This window comes from Typopeltis vanoorti, chromosome 2 (assembly GCF_054136105.1).
Source record: "Typopeltis vanoorti isolate ZY-2024b chromosome 2, IOZ_Tvanoo_1.0, whole genome shotgun sequence".
Lineage (NCBI taxonomy): Eukaryota > Metazoa > Arthropoda > Arachnida > Uropygi > Thelyphonidae > Typopeltis > Typopeltis vanoorti.
The window spans coordinates 59,312,783-59,335,740 of NC_143550.1; the positions used below are offsets into that span (position 1 = coordinate 59,312,783).

At 37.7% G+C, this 22,958-nt stretch overlaps 1 protein-coding gene across 1 annotated transcript in view; it reads right to left on the reverse strand.

Annotated features, from left to right (window-relative positions):
- Window positions 1-22,958, reverse strand: part of LOC150109067 (protein HID1) — a 423,878-nt gene that overhangs the window by 24,885 nt on the left and 376,035 nt on the right. The window contains exon 16 of the mRNA XM_090405286.1: window positions 9,093-9,316. Within this exon, the coding sequence (XP_090261412.1) occupies window positions 9,093-9,316 (224 nt within the window). The remainder of the gene's footprint in view (window positions 1-9,092; window positions 9,317-22,958) is intronic.

Consider the following 22,958-nt stretch of genomic DNA (forward strand, 5'->3'; position numbering starts at 1 on the left):
CTTTTCCCCCTTACTAGCAACTCCTCTACTTTTGTAAAAAATTCAATCCATTTCAAAACACTGGTTAAAAATCTAATCCTAAAAGATTCAGACATAATGGTTAGTTTCGATGTCACCTCCTTATTTACCAATGTACCACTTATAGACACTCTTGATTTAATCAAATCTAAATTTCCCCCAGATATTTTTGAATTATTTCAATTTACCATGAATGCAGGTTACTTTACATGGGGGGAAAAATTCTACAAACAGATTAATGATACTGCTATTGGTTCCCCCCTCTCTCCCCTGTTAGCAAATTTTTACATGGAACACTTTGAAAACAAAGTACTTACCACAGCTACATACAAGCCACAAGTGTGGTTACGCTATGTAGATGATGTGTTTGCCATCTGGCCCCATGGACAAGACACTTTGGATGCTTTTGTCACCTACCTAAACAGCCAACACCCCAAAATTCACTTCACAGTAGAAAAAGAATCAAATAACTGTTTACCATTTCTTGACACATTAGTCACCCGCCTTTCAGATGGTACACAATCTTTTTCTATTTACAGAAAGCCTACACACACACAGGAAGATACCTACATAAACAATCACATCATCATCCAGTCCAACAGTACGGCATTTTAAAAACACTTACACACAGAGCCAGAGTCATTTGTTCTAACGATACAGCTCTGACCACTGAACTCCAATACCTGCGGCATACGTTCTTAGCCAACGGCTACAGTCCCTACAAAATAGATAAAATACTACATAGGCCCATTACTCTGCCCTCCCCTAATACACAAGAATACAACGTGATCATTTCTATTCCCTATATCACAGGTACATCGGAAAAGATAGCCAAAGTATTGTTGAAACATGGCCTTCGCACCACTTTCAAACCTCATGTCAAACTGGCAACTCTGATCCGCTCGCCTAAGGATAAACTTCACCCTTTAGCACACCCAGGAGTGTATGAAGTTCCGTGTGACTGTGATTTGGCCTATTATGGGCAAACAGGAAGATCAGTGAACATCCACCTGGAAGAACATGAAAGATACATTTGCTACTATTACTATGGCGAGTCGGGACTGGCAGACCACACTTTGGACACTCCTTCACATAGGATTAGATGGAGGAAAACAAATGTGCTATTTAGGAGTCGTTATAGATCTGAAAGATTATTTTTTGAGTCAGCAATGGCTTTGAAGAATTCTCCCAACCTTAACAAATATGGCTGCATTAATTTGCCAAAAATTTGGGAGACGGTTATCCTAAGAAAAACTCCTGGATAACTGCTGTTTTTTTTTTTTTTTTCGTTAGAGGGTGCCAAAAATAGGACTTTAGATCTTTTGTCTTTTGCAATTATATTGTTTCACTCACTCACTCACTGTCGCGTTTACATGTGTGTTGTGCTCTGATGATGCTGAGTTGAAAATCAGCGAAATATAAGCGTTAATAAAACATCTTTGTTGTTAAAAGTGTTTGTGGTGTCGTTAATACCGTGAAAAATAAGTCGTGAATAACCATGAACACCTAAGCTTATCTGTTAGATCGAGTGAGTGGTATCAGTGGAACTAGCTGTAGATCCAGAAATGAGCTGTTGTGTTTGTATACCACTGCTAGAAGTATAAGAAACAAGGCGGATGAAATGGTTGCACTAATTGCGTCTGTTCACCCAAAGATTGTCGGAATAAGTGAGACATGGTTAGATGAGGACGACATCCTGACAGGAATAGAGATGGAAGGTATGATATGTTTCATGAGGATAGAAGGGGTAAAAAGGGAGGGGGGTGCTATTGATGATAGAGAAAGAGTTATGACCATACAAGGTAGAGATGCAAGAGGGAAATAGGGCCCGTGGTTCTGAGGCAGTATGGTGTGAGATAGAGGTGAATAGAATCAAATACTTGGTGGGATGTTGTTATACACCTAGTAATATGGTTGGTGGTGATAGTGAAATGTATAGTCAAATAAGCCAAGCAAATAAGAAAAGGGTGATCATTATGGGTGATTTTAATTATGGCAATATAGACTGGAATGAAGAGATAGCAACTGGAAGTAAAGAAAATGAGTTTCTTGAGTTTTTGAGGGATAACTACCTCAGATAGTATGTAACAGAGGGCACATGAGGATTAAGGGTCTTGGATTAGGTCATCTCATCAGAGGATGTAATTATAAATCATCCACCAATTGGTGAAAGTGACCATGAGGTGATTACCTGGGTGGTTGCCAGCAGTGCAAGGATCCCTGTGAAAAAAGGGTATATGTGGAACTACAAGGGGGGGGGGGGTGATTATGAAGAGCTCAGGAGACAGCTTGCAGGTGGAGCATGGAATGAGGAGTTGGCTGGAAAAGAGATCAATGCAGCTTGGGGGATTTTCAAAAACTATTTAGTAGATGCAAATGTCTAAATGTATTCCAAGGGTGAGAAGGTTAAATAAGGTAGGTGTGATATGGATGAATAAAGAGATTAAGCATGTGATACAGAGAAAAAGGGCATTGTGGGGGCAGCATAAGAGAAGTGGAAGTAACCAATTTCATGAGGTCTACAAAGACCAGGCAAGGAGGATGACTTGATTGGTGAGAGTAGCTAAAGAGAGGTATGAACAGCAGTTAGCTAATGAAGCCAAAAAGAATCCTAGGGAGTTCTTTCGATATGTAGCCAGCAAAAGAAAGAATGATTATGGAAGGATGACAATGATTGGAGGAAATGGTATAAAGACAGCTGTTGCAGAATGTGTGGTGGAGATACTTAATGAGCAGTTCATAAAGATCTTTCAATCTTGTGAATTGTGACTTCATGGAGAGATTGAGAGCAGTTGATGATGGGGATGAGCGACTGACTGTAAGTGAGCAAGAGGTGTTTGGGGAGTTGAGTAAACTAGATGTAAATAAGGCTGTGGGACTTGATAATATATCACCACATATTCTGAAGGAATGTGCCAGGGAGTTGGTACCTGCCTTGGCATATTTTTTTAATATGAGTCTTGCACTTGGTCAAGTTCCTAAAGAGTGGAAGGAGGGCAAGATTGTGCCACTTCATAAAGGAGGTGATCGAACTCAAGCATCAAACTATAGGCCTATCTGTGTGTCAGGTGTTGTGGTGAAGTTGTTGGAGAAGCTTGTGAGAACTAGGATCCAGAGTTGGGTTGACAACAATGGTATAATCTTTGATGGACAGCATGGATTTGCTAAAGGGAGGTCATGTTTTAGTAATCTACTTACTTATTACAATAAAGTGACTGCTTCCTTGGACAGAGGAGAAGGATACACAGTAATATACTTGGATTTTGCAAAAGCTTTTGATAGAGTACCTCATGATAAGTTGACAGTCAAACTAGAGCAGATGGGATTAGATATTAGATTAGTGCATTGGAGACTGGCTATCTGATAGGTATCAACAAGTTGTGTATGGGGGGTGTGATATCCAGGAAAAGGAAAGTCACTAGTGGAATGCCTCAGGGGTCTGTTTTAGGGCCATTACTATTTAACTTGTATATTAATGATATTGGTGAAGATTTGGATGGAGATATTCAGTTGTTTGCAGATGATGCAAAGTTGGGACGAACCATAAAGAGTAGTGAAGATGTTGTGGCCTTACAAGAAGACTTGAATAAATTGAGTGATTGGGCACGGAAATGGGGATGCGAGGCAGGTTTTTTTCGTGCAGAGTTGTGAATGATTGGAATGCTTTGCCTGAGAGTGTGGTGTCTGCAAGGAGTTTGAGTGTGTTTAAGACACGGTATGATGAGATGTGTGTGTGATAAAAGGACCTCCCAGATGAGTCTTTGACTCCATGAGGTCTTGGGTAATAATAATAATAATAATATAATAAGCTCTCCATAATAACTTTCTCCAATTTTCTATAACACCTACAAAATGTTATGAATGAAGAGGGGAGATATGATAGAGACCTACAAGTTGGTAAGGGGTTGTTATAAGATCAATGGTGGAGAAGTTCTACAGAGAATAGTGGGAGATCAGGGAAGAACCAGAAGTCATCCCTGGAAACTGTATAAAGAGGGTGTGAGTAGGGGAATGAGAGGCAGGTTTTTTTCGTGCAGGGTTGTGAATGATTGGAATGCCTTGCCTGAGAGTGTGGTGTCTGCAAGGAGTTTGAGTGTGTTTAAGACATGGTATGATGAGGTGTGTGTGTGTGTGTGTGTGTGTGTGTGTGTGTGTGTGTGTGTGTGAGAGATAAAAGGACCTCCCAGAGATGAGTCTTTGACTCCATGAGGTCTTGGGTAATAATAATAATAATAATAATAATAATAATAATAATAATAATATAAGCTCTCCATAATAACTTTCTCCAATTTTCTATAACACCAACAAAATGTTATGAATGAAGCCATAGCCATTTATGTTATTTTAATGCTTGTAATTTTATCATCTGTAAGGACATGCACATTTCTTTGTATCCCCTGCATTTTTTTTTCTTCTTTTTTTTTTAAAATGCTTTTCCAATTTTTGAGATAAAGTTTTGGTTTTAAAATTTAAACTAAAATTTATATTTTACTTTAAGATTAGTACTAATAAATACAATGTTTAATAAGCATTAAATACTTTTCTAAGTGTAAAAATTATACAGAATGTTATTAAATCAAGAGAGGTTTGAGGCAGTAGAGGGAAATGTATAGGAAACTTGAGTTAGTGAGTTCTTGAGATATAACTCACTATGAGGCAGTATGTAATGATGGCATATGATGATTGAGAGTTTGATCATAACATCAGAGGATGTGATTATGATCATGATGTCACATCTCCCTCTAATACAGTGGTCACCAAAGGGGTCGATTCAGGCTCAGGGGTCGATTGGGGGTCGACAGAAAAATATAAAACATCATTGTATGGGTAATATTTAATTCGGTTAACTTGGATTACCTCCATGACAAAAGACATGGAGGTAATGACAACGCAATTAAGAATGAATCGTGGGATCAGTACCTCCATCTTACAGGTCCATGAATAGGACCTGTAAGATGGAGTAAGGTCATGAAAATAGTTACTGAGGCCAATCAAGTAGGCCAAAATGACGTATTTACGAATAAACGGATGTTGGTGGTTCCTGCCGGCCGGCGCAGTGGGAGCGAGATTGCAACACGTGCATGGTTCTTATTTACTGATACTTACAAGTATTCGATCCCAGTCTCATTTTTGTGCATCGACATACAAGTGAGCATTAATGTTCTAAAATTCATCAACATACATATTATAATTCAATCGTTATTCATTCACGAACTAAACTTCTCTATGTTGAAGAGTTGAGCAGCACTGGTAGTAATACCAGTGATATTAATACCAGTAGTTTATTAATATCACTAGTAATACCAGTGATATTACTAGTGATAGTAATAGTAGTAGTAATAGTAATATAATAATATATACTATACTATACATACAATAAACACTGTAACTATAAAATAAACAATCTAAAAACTCAGATAAGCGTCTTTTTTTGCTTGTCCTATTATAATTACGTAATAGTAAAATATAGGGGGTCGATAAAAAGTCAAGAAACGCTTGAAGGGATCGACGGGCAAATGACTTTGGCGACCCCTGCTCTAATTGGTTAAAGTGATCATGAGGTGATCACCTAGGTAGTTCATATAAAGACATCATTGAGGATAAGATGTGTGTGGAACTACAAGGCTAGCAATTATGAAAATCTTAGGAAACAGCTGGAGATGTTGCATGAAATGCTAAGTTGTACATACTTGTGAAATTCTATCTTCTGTGTCAATTTAATAATATATCTTTTATTCATACCCAGTGAGAGCATGAGCTGATATCTGACTGGTGCAATGACTTTTGAACTTAATTCTTTTAGAATCCTGAAAATGATTGACTCAAACCCAAATTAAAAAAAAAGAAAAGAAAAAGAAATTTATATATATTTAATAAGAATAAACAAGAGAGATATATACAATATTGACTTTCAGGTTAATAAATATGAAAATAAACCTATTTCAGACCCAAGGTCTAAAGTTAATAGCTCTGAGATATCTTATATGTATACATATATTATAGGAAGAAAACATACTTAAATGACAATAAAACTATTTATTATATGAATGCACAACTATTTTCATCTTCTAAGAAGAGTTCATTGGGTGCATAACATGAAAAGAGAAATACAAAAAATATACATTAAAAGAGAATATAAGCTATAGATTAAGTTGCAAATGGACTGCTGACATTTGAAGGCATTCTGGATGCCATAGAATTGTTGAGCATGATCTCACATATGCCAAAGTTGGATAGATGAGGAGTAACAATCAGATTGATTATAGCTTAGGATAGTATTAAGATGGACTGGATTAAGGACAATTTCTGTTGATAAAAGAATTCTTCTCTGAAGCTCATCACAGAAAATAAAAACATTTTCTTATTTGTTCCAGATCACTGAATAAGGTGATAGAATATTCACTGTCATGATTAGGAGAATTAAGAACATGTTAATTAAAGATGCCAAGAAATTATATTCTTGGTTTTATCCTTTATCCAAGTGTAAGCAAACAAAGTTTGCATGTGAAGTCACATCATGATTGGGATACTTGTATATAGAGGCTTGCCTTAGTATCCCATAATGCAAAGCACATATCCTTATGAACATGTATATGCTAAGCATTATGGGAAGAGCCACTACCCAGACCAGTTTTGATTTTTATATCATGAAGTGACTTCACGCACAAACTTTGTTTGCTTACACTTAGATAAAGGATTAATAAATGCTGCTTGGGAACTGACAAAGAAATACATAATGTCATCAATGTGTGAATGTATTCCGAAGGCCAAAAGGCTGAATATGGTAGGTGTAAAATGGATGAATGAAGGGCTTAAGCATGAAATCTGGAAGAAGAAGGTACTTTGGAGGCAGTACAAGATGAATAATGGTAATAATCAGTTACATGAAGAGTATAAAGAACAAGCCAGGAGAGTGAATCAGTAAGGAAAATAAAAGTGAAGTATGAACAGAAATTGGCAATTCAGGAAAAGAAAAACTCTAGACAGATTTTTAGATATGTGGCAAGTAGAAGGAAGAATGATGGTAAGATGATGTTAATGGATGAAAATGATAGAATGGTAACTGCTGCAGAAGACATTGTTGAGGTATTCAGTGATCAATTTATAAGGGTACTTTATCCTTATCAGGGTGGAATCATGAGAAACTTTGTATAGGACATAGGATAGGATAGCTTGATTGTGAGTGAGTAGGAGATATTTGAGGAAATAAATAATCTTGATGTCAATAAGGTGATAGGATTTGATGACATATCACCACATGTCTTAAGAGAATGTTCCAGGGAACTGAGAACTGATGGTAGCATGATATGATATGATATGTACCCCTTATCAAATCCAGTTCAAGTCTACAGGATTCGTCAACTAAAGCGAATAAAATGTAGTGAATTTGGCATGAAAATTGGTACAAAAACACCAAATCTATGAAAATAGGTAGGAACATAGAAAACTTCAACTGCATTCTCCATGACTGTGAGTGAGTAGGAGATATTTGCAGATGTATATATCTACAATCATATATATATCTACATATATATATATATAAGATCTGTCAACAAAGAGAACCTATAGAAGTATATTATTTCAGCAGTTTTAGTGAAGATGGCAAATTAATATGAAAAATAGACAACAGAATAAACCAAGCTGGTATTGTGGGAATCCAGTTGAAAAATTTCTATGAAACAAGACAGAAATTAGCCAAAACACTAAACTAGCAGTATAAAAGGCATGTTCACACTAATTGTAACTTATAGAACTGAGAGTTGAGTTAGAAATAAAACAGATAATCAAAGACTAGAGACTACAGATATTACAGTAATGAGAAAAATTATGGGAGTGAACAGATGTCATCAATGGCAAAATCATATTTAAAATGAAGATATCGGAAGGAACTTAGCATTCAAGAATGCACGAACAACATTAACCATACCACCTTAGAAGGTGGTATGGTTACTTAAATAGAATGGGAGAGGAAAAGATGGCAGATGTTTAATTCTGGAGGGCAGGAAAAGACCCAGGAAGACCAAGATCTACATATATATATATATTGATGGAGTCTGAAGTGCCATAATGAAGACAGAAGTATAAGATCTGTCAACAATGGAGTGTTGACATGTAATTTGGAGGAAAACTGTTGACAGCCATAATAATGTAAACTTAATAGATAACAGAATAACTAAGCTGATATTGTGGAGAGCCAGCTATAAAAATTTCTATGGAACATGACAGAAATTAGCCAAACCACTAAACTAGCAGTATACAAGACGATGTTAAAAATAATTCTAACTTACGGAACTGAGAGTTGGTTAGAAATAAAATGGATCTCAAAGACTAGACATCACTGATATGAGAATCTGAGAAAAAATAATCAAATTAAACTCAATGTAGTACTGTCATATATCAGAAATGCGATGATGATCACTGCCATAATATGATGTGATGATTTTATATCATCATACCATATTATTGGCAATAATGAGGTGGACCTTGACATGCAAAAGTAAAGAAGTTAAGCCAAGCTGTTTCCACTGTATAAAGCCTTAATCAGGCCTCAAATAGATTTTTTGTGTACAGATTTTTGGTCACCTGGTTTCATGGGAGATGATGATATACCGAAAATGTCCAGAAAAGATTGCATTAACTAAAGTGGTTTATGGTCTGTGGAATGTGGGGTGCAAAGACATTCCTAACCCCCCCCCCCTCCTATTCATGAGGCTCTACAAATTGCAGAGCCTCGTGGATAGGAGGAGGGGGAGGGTAGGAATGAGACAAAAAAGTTGGTGAAGGGTTGCCAATGACGAGAATAACAGTAAAGATATTTTTCATAGAATGGAAGGAGATGGGAGTAGAGCAAGATGCCATTCCCAATAACTCTTTAAGAAGAGTGTGAGCAAGGGGATGAGGAACAAGTTCTTTGCTTGGAGACTAAGTGGCGAGTGGAATGCACTGCCTGAGAGTGTGGTGTGTGCAGAATTAAATGAGTTTCAGGCATGAGAGTGGGGACCTCTCACAACAAGTGTTTTGACTCCATAGGCATCTGATGCTAAAAATAACAATAATAAATAATATAACTATACCCCATCAGGTTCATCATTAACGTCCCCACCAGCTTCAAAGCCATCTTGTGTATCAACCTGCTCTAAAGGTATTTCCTGTCCCTCTGGTTCTGATCCTTGAGGTGTCCGCACAGGATTCTCAACTGCAAGTTGCAATTGGTCCTCCATTATAGGTGGGCTTGGATCTGTAGGACTGTTTAAACTTGGAGGATGTGCTCTTTCTCTTTCAGTCATTTTGTCTATACCTACAAAATAAATAACAAATATTATATTTGCACTTCATCATATCATATTCAGTGGCATTTAACATTTATAGGTCTCAACTCCACAGTTAACATGAGAGATATATAGGGAGGAAAAAAAAGAAAAAGAAAGGGAATAATTTATGGAGATATTCCAAGAAAATTACACACAATACTGTTGTGTGTGTGTGTGTGTGTGTGTGTGCACGCGTGCGTGCGTGTGTATACACACACACACACACACACACACACAAAGCCACTGGATACAACTTCTCCACTGTTACAGCATCCAAAGAAAAAAGCTGACCTCCTAGCATCACTATTTTCCTCTAACTCCTGCATATATAACAAAGGCAAATCACCTCCTTCCATGCCAGCAACTGAGCACCGTATGTCTCCTGTGGTCTTTTCTCAAAAAAGACATAAGAACAATATTACACAACCTGAACACTACAAAGTCGTGTGGTCCCAACAGCATTTCTGCTATTGTACTCAAATATAGTGCTCCAGAGCAATGGACACCTCTCCTCTATTGCCTCTTCAATCTTCTATACTCAACTGGTACCTATCCATTTTATGGAATCAAGCATACACTGATTGGAAAGAAGTCAATGGACTCCCCCCACAGGCAGAGTGCATCATGCCATGTAACAAGTCACATGTTTGTAACCACTTTAAACTGGAGGAATATGATGCTCCCTGAGTAAGTACAACTGTGTCGAGGTGAAATGGCTGTGAGAAGAGAACTGATAGAGTTTGAAATAGACACTGTGATAGGATGCCATGTTGCAGGCCTATCTTTCTGACAAATTGGACCATCTCAGGTGAACAATCAGTGATACAATACTAAGATGGAAGTGCAGGGAGTCAACTGCAAGTGCTACCCACAGTCGATAATCCACCATATTCACCGAACATGACTGTAAGGTGCTACATAGGATAATATATAAACTGCCATTTGTTGGCTAAAACATTGAATGTGGAGTTCCAAGCATCGAGTGGAACACAAATCTGCACAAAAACATTCAGAACTGAGACTCACAACATGGTTTCCATGGTAGGGGCATAATATTCAAGCCCACCATTACCCGAACTAACATACAATGTTGTCTTTAGTGGTGCAAAAAGAGCATGTACAGAGGGACGTGAAAGCTTGGAAAGCTGTGTTATGGAGCAACGAATCATGCTGTGCCTTCTACCAAGAAGATTGGTGGGTGTGGTGGATGCCCAGTGAACTTCTCTTAGGAGAGTGTGTAACCCCAATTATGAAATTCAGAGGTGGTAGTGTGGTGTGATGGTATGGTCTTGTTTTTCCTGGTTTGGCCTCAGACCTCTGTGGCGTCACAAACATTGAACTTCAAGAAGTATCTGAACATTCTGGACAATGCAGTCCAGAATGTGCCTTCTTCTTCCAGGTTTCATTTTTAATCTCTTCATTTTACTCCTACCTTATTTAGCCTTTGCATCACTGGAAGACACTTTGGAGCAGCATCTGTCTTGACAAACAGTTAATTAAACCGTTAATTAAAAATGAAAAAATGGTAATAGAAGTGTGGGAAAGGTGACAGTGAACAACTGAGGTGTCAGAATGCAGAAATGGTGATATATGTGAAAGATTTGCAAGAGTGTGAGAAAGGTGATATGAAAGAAATTAAAAAAACTGAAGAGCCTGACATGATGGTAAAAAGTATTAGCCATTTTGATGAGTTTTTCACAATACCACACAGGAACTAGCAAGACTTGAAAAGCCCTCAGCAAATAGCAGGATTAGTACAAAGGAAATGAAACCAAAGAAGTAGTAAAGGAAGGCCTAAGATAGCGAAGCAGGGGGGGGGGGAATATAGTGATGTACAACGATTCCATGTCTGGGGAAGTATGATGAACGAGCAATGAAATCATGTTTCTCAGGTACAAAGATTAATGATGTGATTGAAGCAATATGTAAAGAAGTAGAACAATGGGATTATATGGTTGTATTGGTAAGAATTAATGACTTGAAAGATGAAAAGTACAATATGAGAGAAGATATAAACTATCTGCAGGAGAAATGGTGTGTAATATATATTGACATATGAAGTGACTGATGGTCAAAAATACTTCTACTTGCAAAATGGGCTGCATTTGATGGTATTAGGGGTTTGAAGAAATTGTTGTTTAGTGAAAGAATGAATGGCTTGAAAGATGAAAAGTACAATATGAGAGAAGATATAAAAGAGTTGTTGACTGATGTGAAAAAAGAGCAAAAGAGCAGATTGCAATCTGTTGCCAGAGTACGACAGGAGAGAAATAAGAGGAAAGCTGTGCTTGTAGATGAATCAGTAAATAGATTATGCAGGAGAAATGGTGTGTAGTATATGTGAATTGTGAAGGAAACTAGATATGTCTGAGTGGCTGAGAAACTAGATATGTCTGAGTATTCATCAGAATACTAGACACATCCAAATGAATATTATTAGCCACTGTGTACAAGATAATAGATAACATGTCATCTATAACATCACAGCAAAACCATTCCCAACTCATATATTAAGGATACATCAGAAAAAGAAAAATAGCCAAATTCTCTGCAATTACGAGAGTGGTCTGAAAAGTTCTCGGCCTAACAATGAAAAAATGAATTTATAATTTCAAAATTATTTTTATTTTTCAACATAATCTCCCGTAACACTAATACATTTATTCCAGTGATGCTCTAGCACCATTATCCCATCCCTGTAGTGGTTCTCAGTAAGATTTGCAAAATACCCCTCTACAGCTGCAATCACCTCTTGATTCGAAGAAAAACGCTGACCAGTGGGGAAGATTTTTAGTTTTGGGAAGAGATAAGTCAGAGAGAGAGAGCCAAAATCTGGGGAATAAGGTGGATGTTCCAACAATTCATAGTGCAGATCCCTTAATTTTCCCATTGTCAAAACACCTTTGTGGGCAAGTGAACTGTCTTGATGAAAAATGATTTTTTTCTTCTGGAAACCGAGTCTTTTCTCAAGAATTTTTTCGTCTAGTCGAGTTAAGAGATCAGAATAACATTCCCAGGTTATTGTTTTACCCTTTTCAAGATAATTAATAAATAAAATGCTTTTAGCATCCCAAAACACCGATACTATAACCTTTCCTGCTGATGGAATCGACTTTGTCCTCTTTGGCGCTGAACAACCGGCTGCTGTCCACTGTTTTGACTGATGTTTGGATTCTGGTGTATAATAGTGAATTCAAGTCTCATCCATAGTAATAAATCAATGCACAAAATCAGTTTTATTCTTGTTAAAAAGCTCCAAGCACTGTTAATTCAGTGCTTGGAGCTTTTCATTATTTATTTTCATTAAAATAAAAAATAATTTTAATGAAGCCCGCAGGCCACTAAGCTATACTGTGGTATTTAGAATTGTAAGATGCTTTCCAGATTCACAAGGAATGCTGTGCATTTGATACTTTACATAAAATCCTATAAAAATAAATAATAAATAGACATGCTTCTTCAGCCATCTACCAGTGGCAAGCAGTACTGGAGCACTAGTTCGTCCGAGTGCGCTGCCTTCCAGATACATCTTGAAGGTTCTCGATACTTCGTTATTTTCATATAAATACAAGAGAATCTCATCCACAGTCAGTTGTGAACAGTGTGATATTCGTGTATAAGCGCATGCAGGTTCTTCATGTCAGCCATAGCCTATTGTGGTTTTATATTGCCAGATTTTTTTCATTAGTATAAGACATACTCAGTGGATAATAACCGTTACACGCCCATTTTGGATCATTTTTTGGGTTCACCTTCCATCAATAATGGCGTCTATGAGTAAAAAGCGTAAATCAAGTGATTCTTGTCGGGTTTTTAATGAAAAGTGGACCAATTTGTACTTTTTTGTGCCGATCGACAATAAGCCAGTGTGTTTAATTTATTGTGAGTCAGTGTCAGTATCAAAAGAATACAATAAAAATGACACTATGAGACAAAGCATGCGTCCAATTTCGATCACCTTCAAGGGCGGCTTCGTGAAAACAAAGTGAACTGTCTCCAAATTGATTTAAATGCCAACAGGATACGTTTAAAAGGCAGAGGGAAGAGAGCAAAGTGTGCTTCAAAGTAAGTTATGTAATAGCTGAAAATATTGCTAAAATATCAAAAGCCTTCTTGGATGGCGAGTTTGTGAAAGAGTGTCTCTCATTGCTGCTGGGGACATTCTGTGCCCAAATAATAAGGAAGTGTTTAAAAAACCGAGTTTGTCTGGGGTAAGTGTAGCACGACATGTCGAAGAACTTGCCAATGACATTAAAGAAACTTTTAAAAAAACGGTCGTCTGAATTTACGTCACTTGCTTTAGATGAGAGCATAGATGTGAAGGATACAGAGCACAACTGGCTATCTTTGTCTGTGGCATTGATGAACAATTCAATGTGACAGAAGAACTGCTAGTGCTCGTACCTATGAAGGGAACGACGAAAGGCACTGATATTCTTGAAGCCGCCAAGAAAATGCTCCAGCATTTTGACCTCAGCTTAACCAACCTTGAGGATGTGGTAACTGATGATGCCCCTGCTATGGTGGGAAAGAATGAAGGGTTTGTTGCACTGCTACAGAAAGAACCGGAACTAGAAGGAAAAGATTTCGTCCATTACCACTGTTTAATCCACCAGGAGAATTTGTGCAAGAAAACTATTGGATTTGAGAATGTCATGATAGATATGTCTGGGGAAGACATATTGTGATTGTCGTCAATATTATTAGGGCAAGAGGATTGAATCATCATCAATTCCAAGAGTTTCTGACCCAAGAGTGCGAAGCGGATCACAGCAATGTGGTTTATTATAGTGATGTGTGTTGGTTGAGCAGAGGGAAGGTTCTTAAGAGAGTCTTTGACTTAAGGAGCGAAATACAGCAGTTCATGCAAACCAAGGAAAATCCAATTGCAGAATTTAATGATCTGAAGTGGATGACAGACTTTGCCTTTGTGACTGACATCTCGTTGCATATCAATGACCAAAATACGCTGCTACAATCCAAAGATCAACTGCTGCATACTCTGTTTGATCACATCAAAGCTTTTTTGGCCAAGCTCAAACTTTAGGAGGCACAACTCGCAAAAAAAGACTTAACTCATTTTCAGCTTCTTGCTGAGTCCAACTGTTCGTCTCTTGATGAATATGCTATAAAATTAGCTGTGTTGCGAAGTGAGTTCCAAGAGAGATTTAGTGATTTTCGTAACCAACAGTCTTCTTTAGATTTATTTTCAATGCCATTCAGTGTCAATGCTGCCAAAATGCCAGGCTCAGTACAAATGGAGCTGCTTGAACTCCAAAACAACTCTTCTCTGAGAGAAAAATTATTCAATGTGCCCTTGCTAACATTTTACAAAAACTACATTTCTGAGGAGGCATTCCCTAATCTTTGCTGGCATGCTTTGAAGATGTGCACTTTGTTAGGCAGCACATACTTATGTGAGCAGTTCTTCTCCAGAATGAAGTATGTGAAGTCCAAGACAAGAACTCAGATTATGGACCAACATCTCAAGAATACTCTGCGCATGGCGACTTCCAACATTGATGCCAACATCGACAAGCTGGTCAAGAAAAACGTTGCCAAGTTGCCCATTGACATTGTAAAAAATGAATGTTTTCTTCAATTAAGTTAAAGGGAGATGGTAAATCCTGTTTTATTTTATTATAGCCGGGTACGAAACTCAGATCGAAATCCATCAAATCCATAGAGTTTCATGCCGAAAAAACTATCGGCGAGCCCAAATGTAAGTGATCACTTGGGTAGTACAACACTAAGCAAAGGTGGAGCAAGTTCCGTCACTAACCTTAATATTCTCTCATAATGTAAAACACAGCTCCTAAGAGATGTATATATACTGTTTTACATTATGAGAAGAGGTCACCACCCAGACCGGCTTCAACCTTTTTCGAGGTTTCATCAGTGATTTACCATCTCCCTTTAACTTAACTTATTTCACCGGTAAAATAGCCTTTTGGCTTATTATAGAATGTTTTCTTCATTAAATTATTTTTTTCAAGTATTGGTTGTATTTACTTATCATGAACCCCACTCCTACCTACACTCTCAAAGCTGAGTTTGTTTATTTTTATAGGATTTTATGTAAAGTATCAAATGCACAGCATTCCTTGTGAATCTGGAAAGCATCTTACAATTCTAAATACTGCAGTATACAGCTTAGTGGCCCGCGGGCTTCATTGAAATTTTTAATGCGGCCCACACTGTCTGAAAGGTTGAAGACCCCTGTCCTACACGTTCTTTTGAAATGCCTATAGTCTCAGCAATTTCACACACTTTGACCGGCGAGTCAAAGTGTGTGAAAATAACACATCATGCACTTGATCAATGATTTCTGGCGTTGTTACACTTTTTGGACATCCTTCAGGAGGATCATCTTCAAGGCTGGTATGGTCACATTTAAACTCAGCAGCCAATTTTTTAATTGTCGAAAATGAAGGAAAATAGTTCCCATAAACTTTTGTGAACTTCAAATGAATTTTTTTTTGGAGTTAAACCTTCTTTTACAAAGAATTTTATAACCACATGATACTCAATTTTATCCATTTCAAGGGATACAGACAACACGTTTGTTCAGACAGCTGTATAAAACAAACTACTTGATAGAATCACTTGCAATTTCACATGGATGCTTATGACAGATGTACCAACTTAGAAAAAAAAATCTTGCTGATAGTGTTGCCATCTATGGTCGAGGCCAAGAACTTTTCAGACCACCCTCGTATGATCTCCATGCCACTTTTAGACCTTTCATTCAGCTAGCTACCTTCATCTGTTCTCCTAAAGATCAACTTCATCCTCTTGAAGTGTGACTTTAAGAGGATGAAAAGGATACATTACGTCCTGGAGTGTATAATGTTCCTTGTGTCTGCAGTTTAGCCTACTTTGGACAGACTAGAATAACAGTTAATATCTGCCTCAAAGAACATAAAAATTGCATTCATAATCATCTATATGGCAAGTTGGGATTGGCAGACTATGCTCTGAATATTCCTTCACATAGGATTAAAACAGAAGAAATCACTGATATTGCATAGGAGTCATTATAGATCTGAGCGACTATTTTTAGAATCAGTATCAGCCATGAACACTCCCAACTTCAAAAGTATGGTTGCATTAATTTGCCCAAGATCTGAGAGATTGTCATTTTGAGACCTGATAGCCTGATTTCTTCAAATTAACTTTATTGTTATCCAGCACATATAGTGCTTCATGTTACAGTTTGAATTTAGTTCAGTACTGTGTGCTTGACACAGATATAATTATGCTCTGAAGATGCTAAGTAGAAAACCAGCAAAATATTAGTAAGTTTAATAAATGTAATTTTGTTGTTGTTTATAGCATGAAACTCTATTATGAATTTCAGAAACGTACTATAACTTTTGACAAAAGTACTTCCATATTACGGATATTTTTTTTTTATTGTTATTAACCCATGGTATTATTACACCAGTTCATAGAGTTCAAATTCATGTCTTTTATACAGCACCGTTTCTGGATTGTTATAAAGTTCACATTTAGAAATATTCATACAAGTTAGTAAATGCAGTGGTGATGCTTCCTTAATGTTACAGATTTTGCAGATGGAGAAGACTTTTTTGCCATTCATAAACTTGATTGGTATTGTGTGGCCGGTCTTGAGGCGAGAGCTCATGGTAGTGGCACAATGGTTAAACATGGAATTGATGGTAGCTCCTGGTTTTTCTGCTGAACGCCAGTGGTGAGTCATGTCCTGGAGAATCATTCTTTTTACGTTTTCTTTTTGAGTAGTTTTAAAAAGATCAAAATCTGTGGTATCACTTGATGCTGCAGCCATTTTTGCTACTTCATCTGCAGTTTCATTTCCCTTTAATCTCACATGGGATGGAATCCATTGGAAAATTATTTCAGAATCCTTATGTAGTTTGTTTATGGTTTTTGCTATGTCTCTAAATATTTCTTGATGGCTAGTGTAGCAGTTCTTAATAGCTTGAAGGGCTTCTAAGGAATTTGTGAAAAATATAAATCCCTTTCGGTTTTGTTTATCCAAATGTTGCAGTGCTCTGTATTCATACCATGCAGAATTAATATCTATTAAGTATGATTTGCATCCTATACTGCTAGTTATTTTTAGCTCTATATGTTGAGAGCCATAGATGAGTACGCTCCGAGAATTGCCATTTGGATTTTTGGAGCCATCTATGTAGATCTATATTGAGTCAGGTCCACATTTCATTATTTTTGAAAGGACTAATGATCTCAAGATTTCAGTGTTTTCTAAGCTTTTTTCTCATGTTTCTATTTCAAAATTAATAACTATATTTTTCCTGTCTTGATTTGGAGGAAATGTTGGGCAGTTGGCTATTATATTTGGACAATCCAAGGGAATTTTATTTTCCATAATTTTATGCATTGTCAACTTTTTTCTTTATTCTGTTTGTTGATTGCCACTTTTTAAAAAGTTCACTTGTTCTATGATGTGCAAGGTTGGCTCTTTTTCCTACAAATTTAGTAAGATTTTCTTGCCACCTAATTTTTAAAGGAACAATGTTGGATTCAAATTCTGTTATTTTTCCAGGAGTTGTATTCCTTAGTCCACATAGGATTCTAGTTGCATTTTTCTGAATTTTAATAAGCTTGTCTAAACTTGTTTGTGATGTTTGTATCCAGATGGGCGAAGCATATTCCATTATGGGTGGGATAATAGAGGTGTATGTGACTTTTAAGGTTTTAGCATTGGCTCCCCACTCTACCAGAGAGTGGGGAGCCAATGATATTTAGTCTTCTTTTTGCTCTGACTGCAACAGTGTTGCGGTCAATTTTATTGAAGTTTAGTGATGTTTATTAAAGCTTAGTGATGAATGTAATTAGTTGATTGTTTAGCTTAATCTTTGGTCTCCACTTTCTGAGGTGGTTATTAATGATAACTACACAAATTTCTGATTTAGTAGGATTAATTTTGATTTCTTGGTTTTACCAGTATGTAGATAAACTTTCAATGCCTTTGTTTAAGTGACCTTCTGCTATTTCTAAGTTGTTGTGAGCTGAGAATAGGACCAAATCATCAGCAAACATAGCTATATTTATTTCTTTATTTATATTTTTGTCTAAGTCATTTAAGTAGATGGAAAAAAGGAGTGCACTCAAAATGCTGCCTTGAGGGAGTCCCTATCTTATTTTCACTTCATTGGAAAAGGTATTATTTACTCTAACTCAAATTGTTCTGTTTATTTGAAAGTCATAAATCCAGTTTAGAACTTTCCTTCTATTCTAATATGACAAAGTTATCTTGAATTGACTGGGTTAAGTAGAAAAGTTGATCAGTTGTTCAGTGATTTTTTCTGAAGGTAGCCTGAAAATGTGGTAGTATATTATTTTTGTTTAGACAGTAATTCAAACGTTAGAGTATGATGTTATCCATCAATTTGCCTGGAATTAAAGTCAGTGAAATTGGTTGATAACTTCCTCGTTGGTCTTGAGGTTTGTTATACTTCACAATTGGTATGATTGTGGCTGTCTTCCAGTCTTTTAGAGCTTTTACTTGTTTTAGGCTATTGTTGTATAGGTAAAATAGCAAATCTAGGGCTATAGGAGGAAGATGCTTGATCATAATTCCTTGTATGTTATCAGGTCCACATGATTTATTTATATTTAGTCTCTCCAAGGCATCTCTCAATTCAGAGATTGTAAATGGGTACCAGAATAATTTGTTTTTATATTTTCAGAAATTTGCAGATTTTCTGCTGTTAATCCTATTTTGATATTTGATGGTGTTTGTTAGTATTCATCTCTAGTGTGCTTATATTTTGAAAATGAAAGGCCAAGGTATTTGCGATCTCCCTGTCTCCAATTTTGATATTTCCACCCGGGTCTTTTAGCGTGCAAGTCTCACTTGCCTTTGGTAGGTCTCTTTGTAAATTAGAAGTCAATTTCCAAAGTTTGGTATCTGAAGTGTTTGGAGGACAAAGTCTGACTGTCACCTCCACATAGTGCCCTCTGGATAGCTAGTGTCAATCCTGTAACCACCTCTCCTTCTTCTATCCACCAAACTCTGCAGTCCACATTCCCTCAGCCGATCCTAATAACTAACATTGTACAATCCTGAAACCATCTTTGTTATCCGCCTGCAGGTCAGCACCCTTCTCATTATTGCAGCAATCCTCTCTGTTACCTTCACCACCTTTGCAATATGTCCCCTTAATTTAAGTTTCTATCAATCATCAACCCCCAGATCTCGTCTTCACTACTTCCTCCAGTATAGATGGTCCAATAGAGTATGCAGCATCCCATCGATGTGTCCCAAAACCTCAAGACCTTAAATTTTTCTGCATTAAACTGACAGCCCCATTCATTTTCCCATCTGTCTAGCTTATTCAAATCCTCTTGCATGACTACCACATCTGCACTATTACTAATAACCCTTCCCAGCTTCACATCATCTGCAAAAAACTGAATATCCCCTGCAATCCACTGACAATGTCACTGATATAAAGGTTAAACAAATGTAACAGAGGGTTACATGTGGAACCTCACTTGTAACCCTCTGTCTCCTTGAAACTGCCCCACAATACACAACTCTCTGATACCTATCAGAGCGCTCCTTCACAAATCCATGTTGACTCTCACAGATAACATTACCCTCATCTGCCCAAAGCGTATATGGTCCCTAACTAATTTCCAAGATCTTAACAACTACTGATGACACACAAACTGGCCTATAATTAGACACTTCCAGTCTGCTACTACCCTTATGCAATGGCACTATCTTACCTTCCTTCCATTCCCTGGGCACCTTTCCCGTAGTCAAAACCCAGGTTCTTTAGCACATTCTCTCAAAACTCGTGGTGAAATACCATCCAGTCCCACAGCTTTACTGACACCCAGAGTGCTCAGTATTTGGAACACGCTCTTCTCCTGTACCTGCAAACCTCAAACCTGCCCTATCCCTCTAGTATTAAAATTTACTCCTCCAGGATGAAATATACCAATAAAGTGTTCATTGAACAATTCCACTTATGTCCTCTGCATCAGTCACTCTATTCCCATTTTTATCCCACAATGTCATTCTTCCACAATCATTTCTCCTCCTACTGGTCATATAGCTAAAAAATTCCATAGGATTTTCTTTGGATCTTAGGGCCAATCTCTTGTCATATTCCAGTTTCATCTTCCTTACCATACTAGTCGCTCTCTCCTGGCCTGTGTCTTATATTCTTCATGCATCTGCTCTTCACCTGTCTCCTTATATCTCTTCCATAGCCTCTTTTTCACAAGCAGTTCCTGTTTAATATTGTTTGTCATCAATTTTACACCAAATTATGTCCTCTTCTTCACTTGTGGAATACAGCTTACTATTGCTGCTAACAAATATTCCTTCGCAATTTCCAAAGCACTAACGATATCCCAGCCTTCCAATTTCTCCCTCCATGAAACTTCCCCAAGTTGATGTCTAAGACTATTATAATTACCTGCCTTATAATTCCACATATGTTCCAGTCTTTTTGATACTCCTGCATATTTGTTCATTTTCCAAGTCAAAACCACATGGTCACTCTCTCCAACTGATGGGAGAGATGTCATCTCAGTTATTATCACCTCTTCTGATGCTATGACCAAATCCAAAACTCTTGTTCCCTCTATTACATGTTGCCTAAGACATTTGTCCCTCAAGAATTCTAGAAATTTCATTCCCTTATTGCTACATGCTTCCCCAATTTATAATGCTGTAGTTAAAATCTCCCATAACAATCATTCTTCTTGCACTTGCTAAGCTCAACTGTCTAAACATCTCCTGGTCCCCACTCTCTGTGCTTGGTTTGTAGCAACACCCCACTAAATATCCTGTCTTGCCCATCTCTACCTCATACCATATGCTTTCAAAATCATTAGTGTCACTGCCTTCCAAAGCCTCCACTCTTAGAGGACATAAGTCGTCACTTATCATAAGCAGTACTCCACCACCACGCTTTCCTTTCCTATCCTGCTGAAAAATGCTCTACCCTGCTACTTCTATTCCTGTTATTATATCCTCTTCTGTCAACTACGTCTCAGTGATCCCAATAATCTTTGGCCAGGCTGATACTATTAGCGCCACCAATTCCTCTCCTTTATTCTGGATACTCCCACATTAGTATAAAGCATAAAAATGCCATTGTTTCTATACCCAGCATTATTCCCTCTAGACTCCATTGAGCTCAGCATTACCTGACGTCCCCCTTCTCCCAAGTACCATTCCCACAAGAAGCCAACCCTGCTACCATCCACCTTGGGCATTCTAGTTTCCCTGCATTGACACACCGCCTCGTTCAGGTCAGCAATCTCTCCAGATTCCTACGTCCTTCCTCATTCAAATGCAAGTGGTCTCTCCCATACAATTCCTCTCTGTCCTCAAATGCCCTCCAAGCATCCACATATTCCAATCCTCTCTTCTGACACATTCTAGCTATTATGTTATTCAATATTGATGCTCTTTTGCTCAGCTCATCACTATCATACCTAGGTAACATGCACACTATCTTTCCTCTCTGTGTCTTCTTTTGTACAACCTCAAGCAAGAATCTCATATCTCTCACTGCCCAATTTACATTACCTCTGAAGTCATTTGTTCCTAACATCACAATCATCTCCCACCGTCCACCCTTTCACCCCTCTTAATTGCCATATCCACGCTTTCTATCGTTCCTCCAGGCAAACACTCAAGCATCCTATCTTGCACACCACAGATCATTGAGTCCCCATACATTACACCTCTTACCACCCTGTTCCTCGATTGCTCCTATGCGTCCCTCACTCTCTTTCCTCTAACACTTTTTCTCTGCGTTCCCCTACTTACCTGCCTTCCTGACATCCTTCACATTCCCTCTCTCTCTCTCTCTCTCTCTCCCCTACTGTTTCCATTCTCTCCTCTTCTATCATTCCCATAACTCTCTCTCATTCCCCCCCCCTTCCACTGTTTCTATTCTCTCCTCTTCTATCATTCACATAACTCTCCCTCATTCCCTCTCTTCTACTGTTCCCATTCTCTCCTCTTCTATCATTCCCAAACCTCTCTCTCATTCCCTCTCTCCTACTGCTTCTATACTCTCATCTTCTATCATTCCCTCTCTCCTACTGCTTCTATTCTCTCCTCTTCTATCATTCCCAAAACTTTATCTCACTCCTACTCTGATTCGCCTTGCATTCATCTCTTCCATTCTCCTAATCTCATCTTTCATCTCATTCACAAGACATTCCACGCCCTCTTTCAGCTCATCCATCCCTCTCTGAAAGTTAGTCACTCTTATTCGCCATTCATTTATCGAATCAAAACAATCTCCAAAAACTTCACAGTCATTCAAGCCTTCCACACTCTTGACTCTTATTTTCTCATTCATATTCTGTTCGTCATTCTCTCCTATCACAGTACTTGTCTCCTGCTTGTCATTCTCTCCTATCACACTACTCGTCTCCCGACATTCATTTCCCATCCCTGAAGCAAATAGGTCAGTTATCGAAATATCTAATTCATTGATTTCCTCCCACTGCCTGCATTTTGCACATATACGCACTCCCCCTTCTCTCATCTGCCACATATTCAACTCCCGGGAAGCATACATGCCACAAACACTGTATGCCACAAAGTCCTTTATTATGTTACATATAATAGAATTCTTCTTA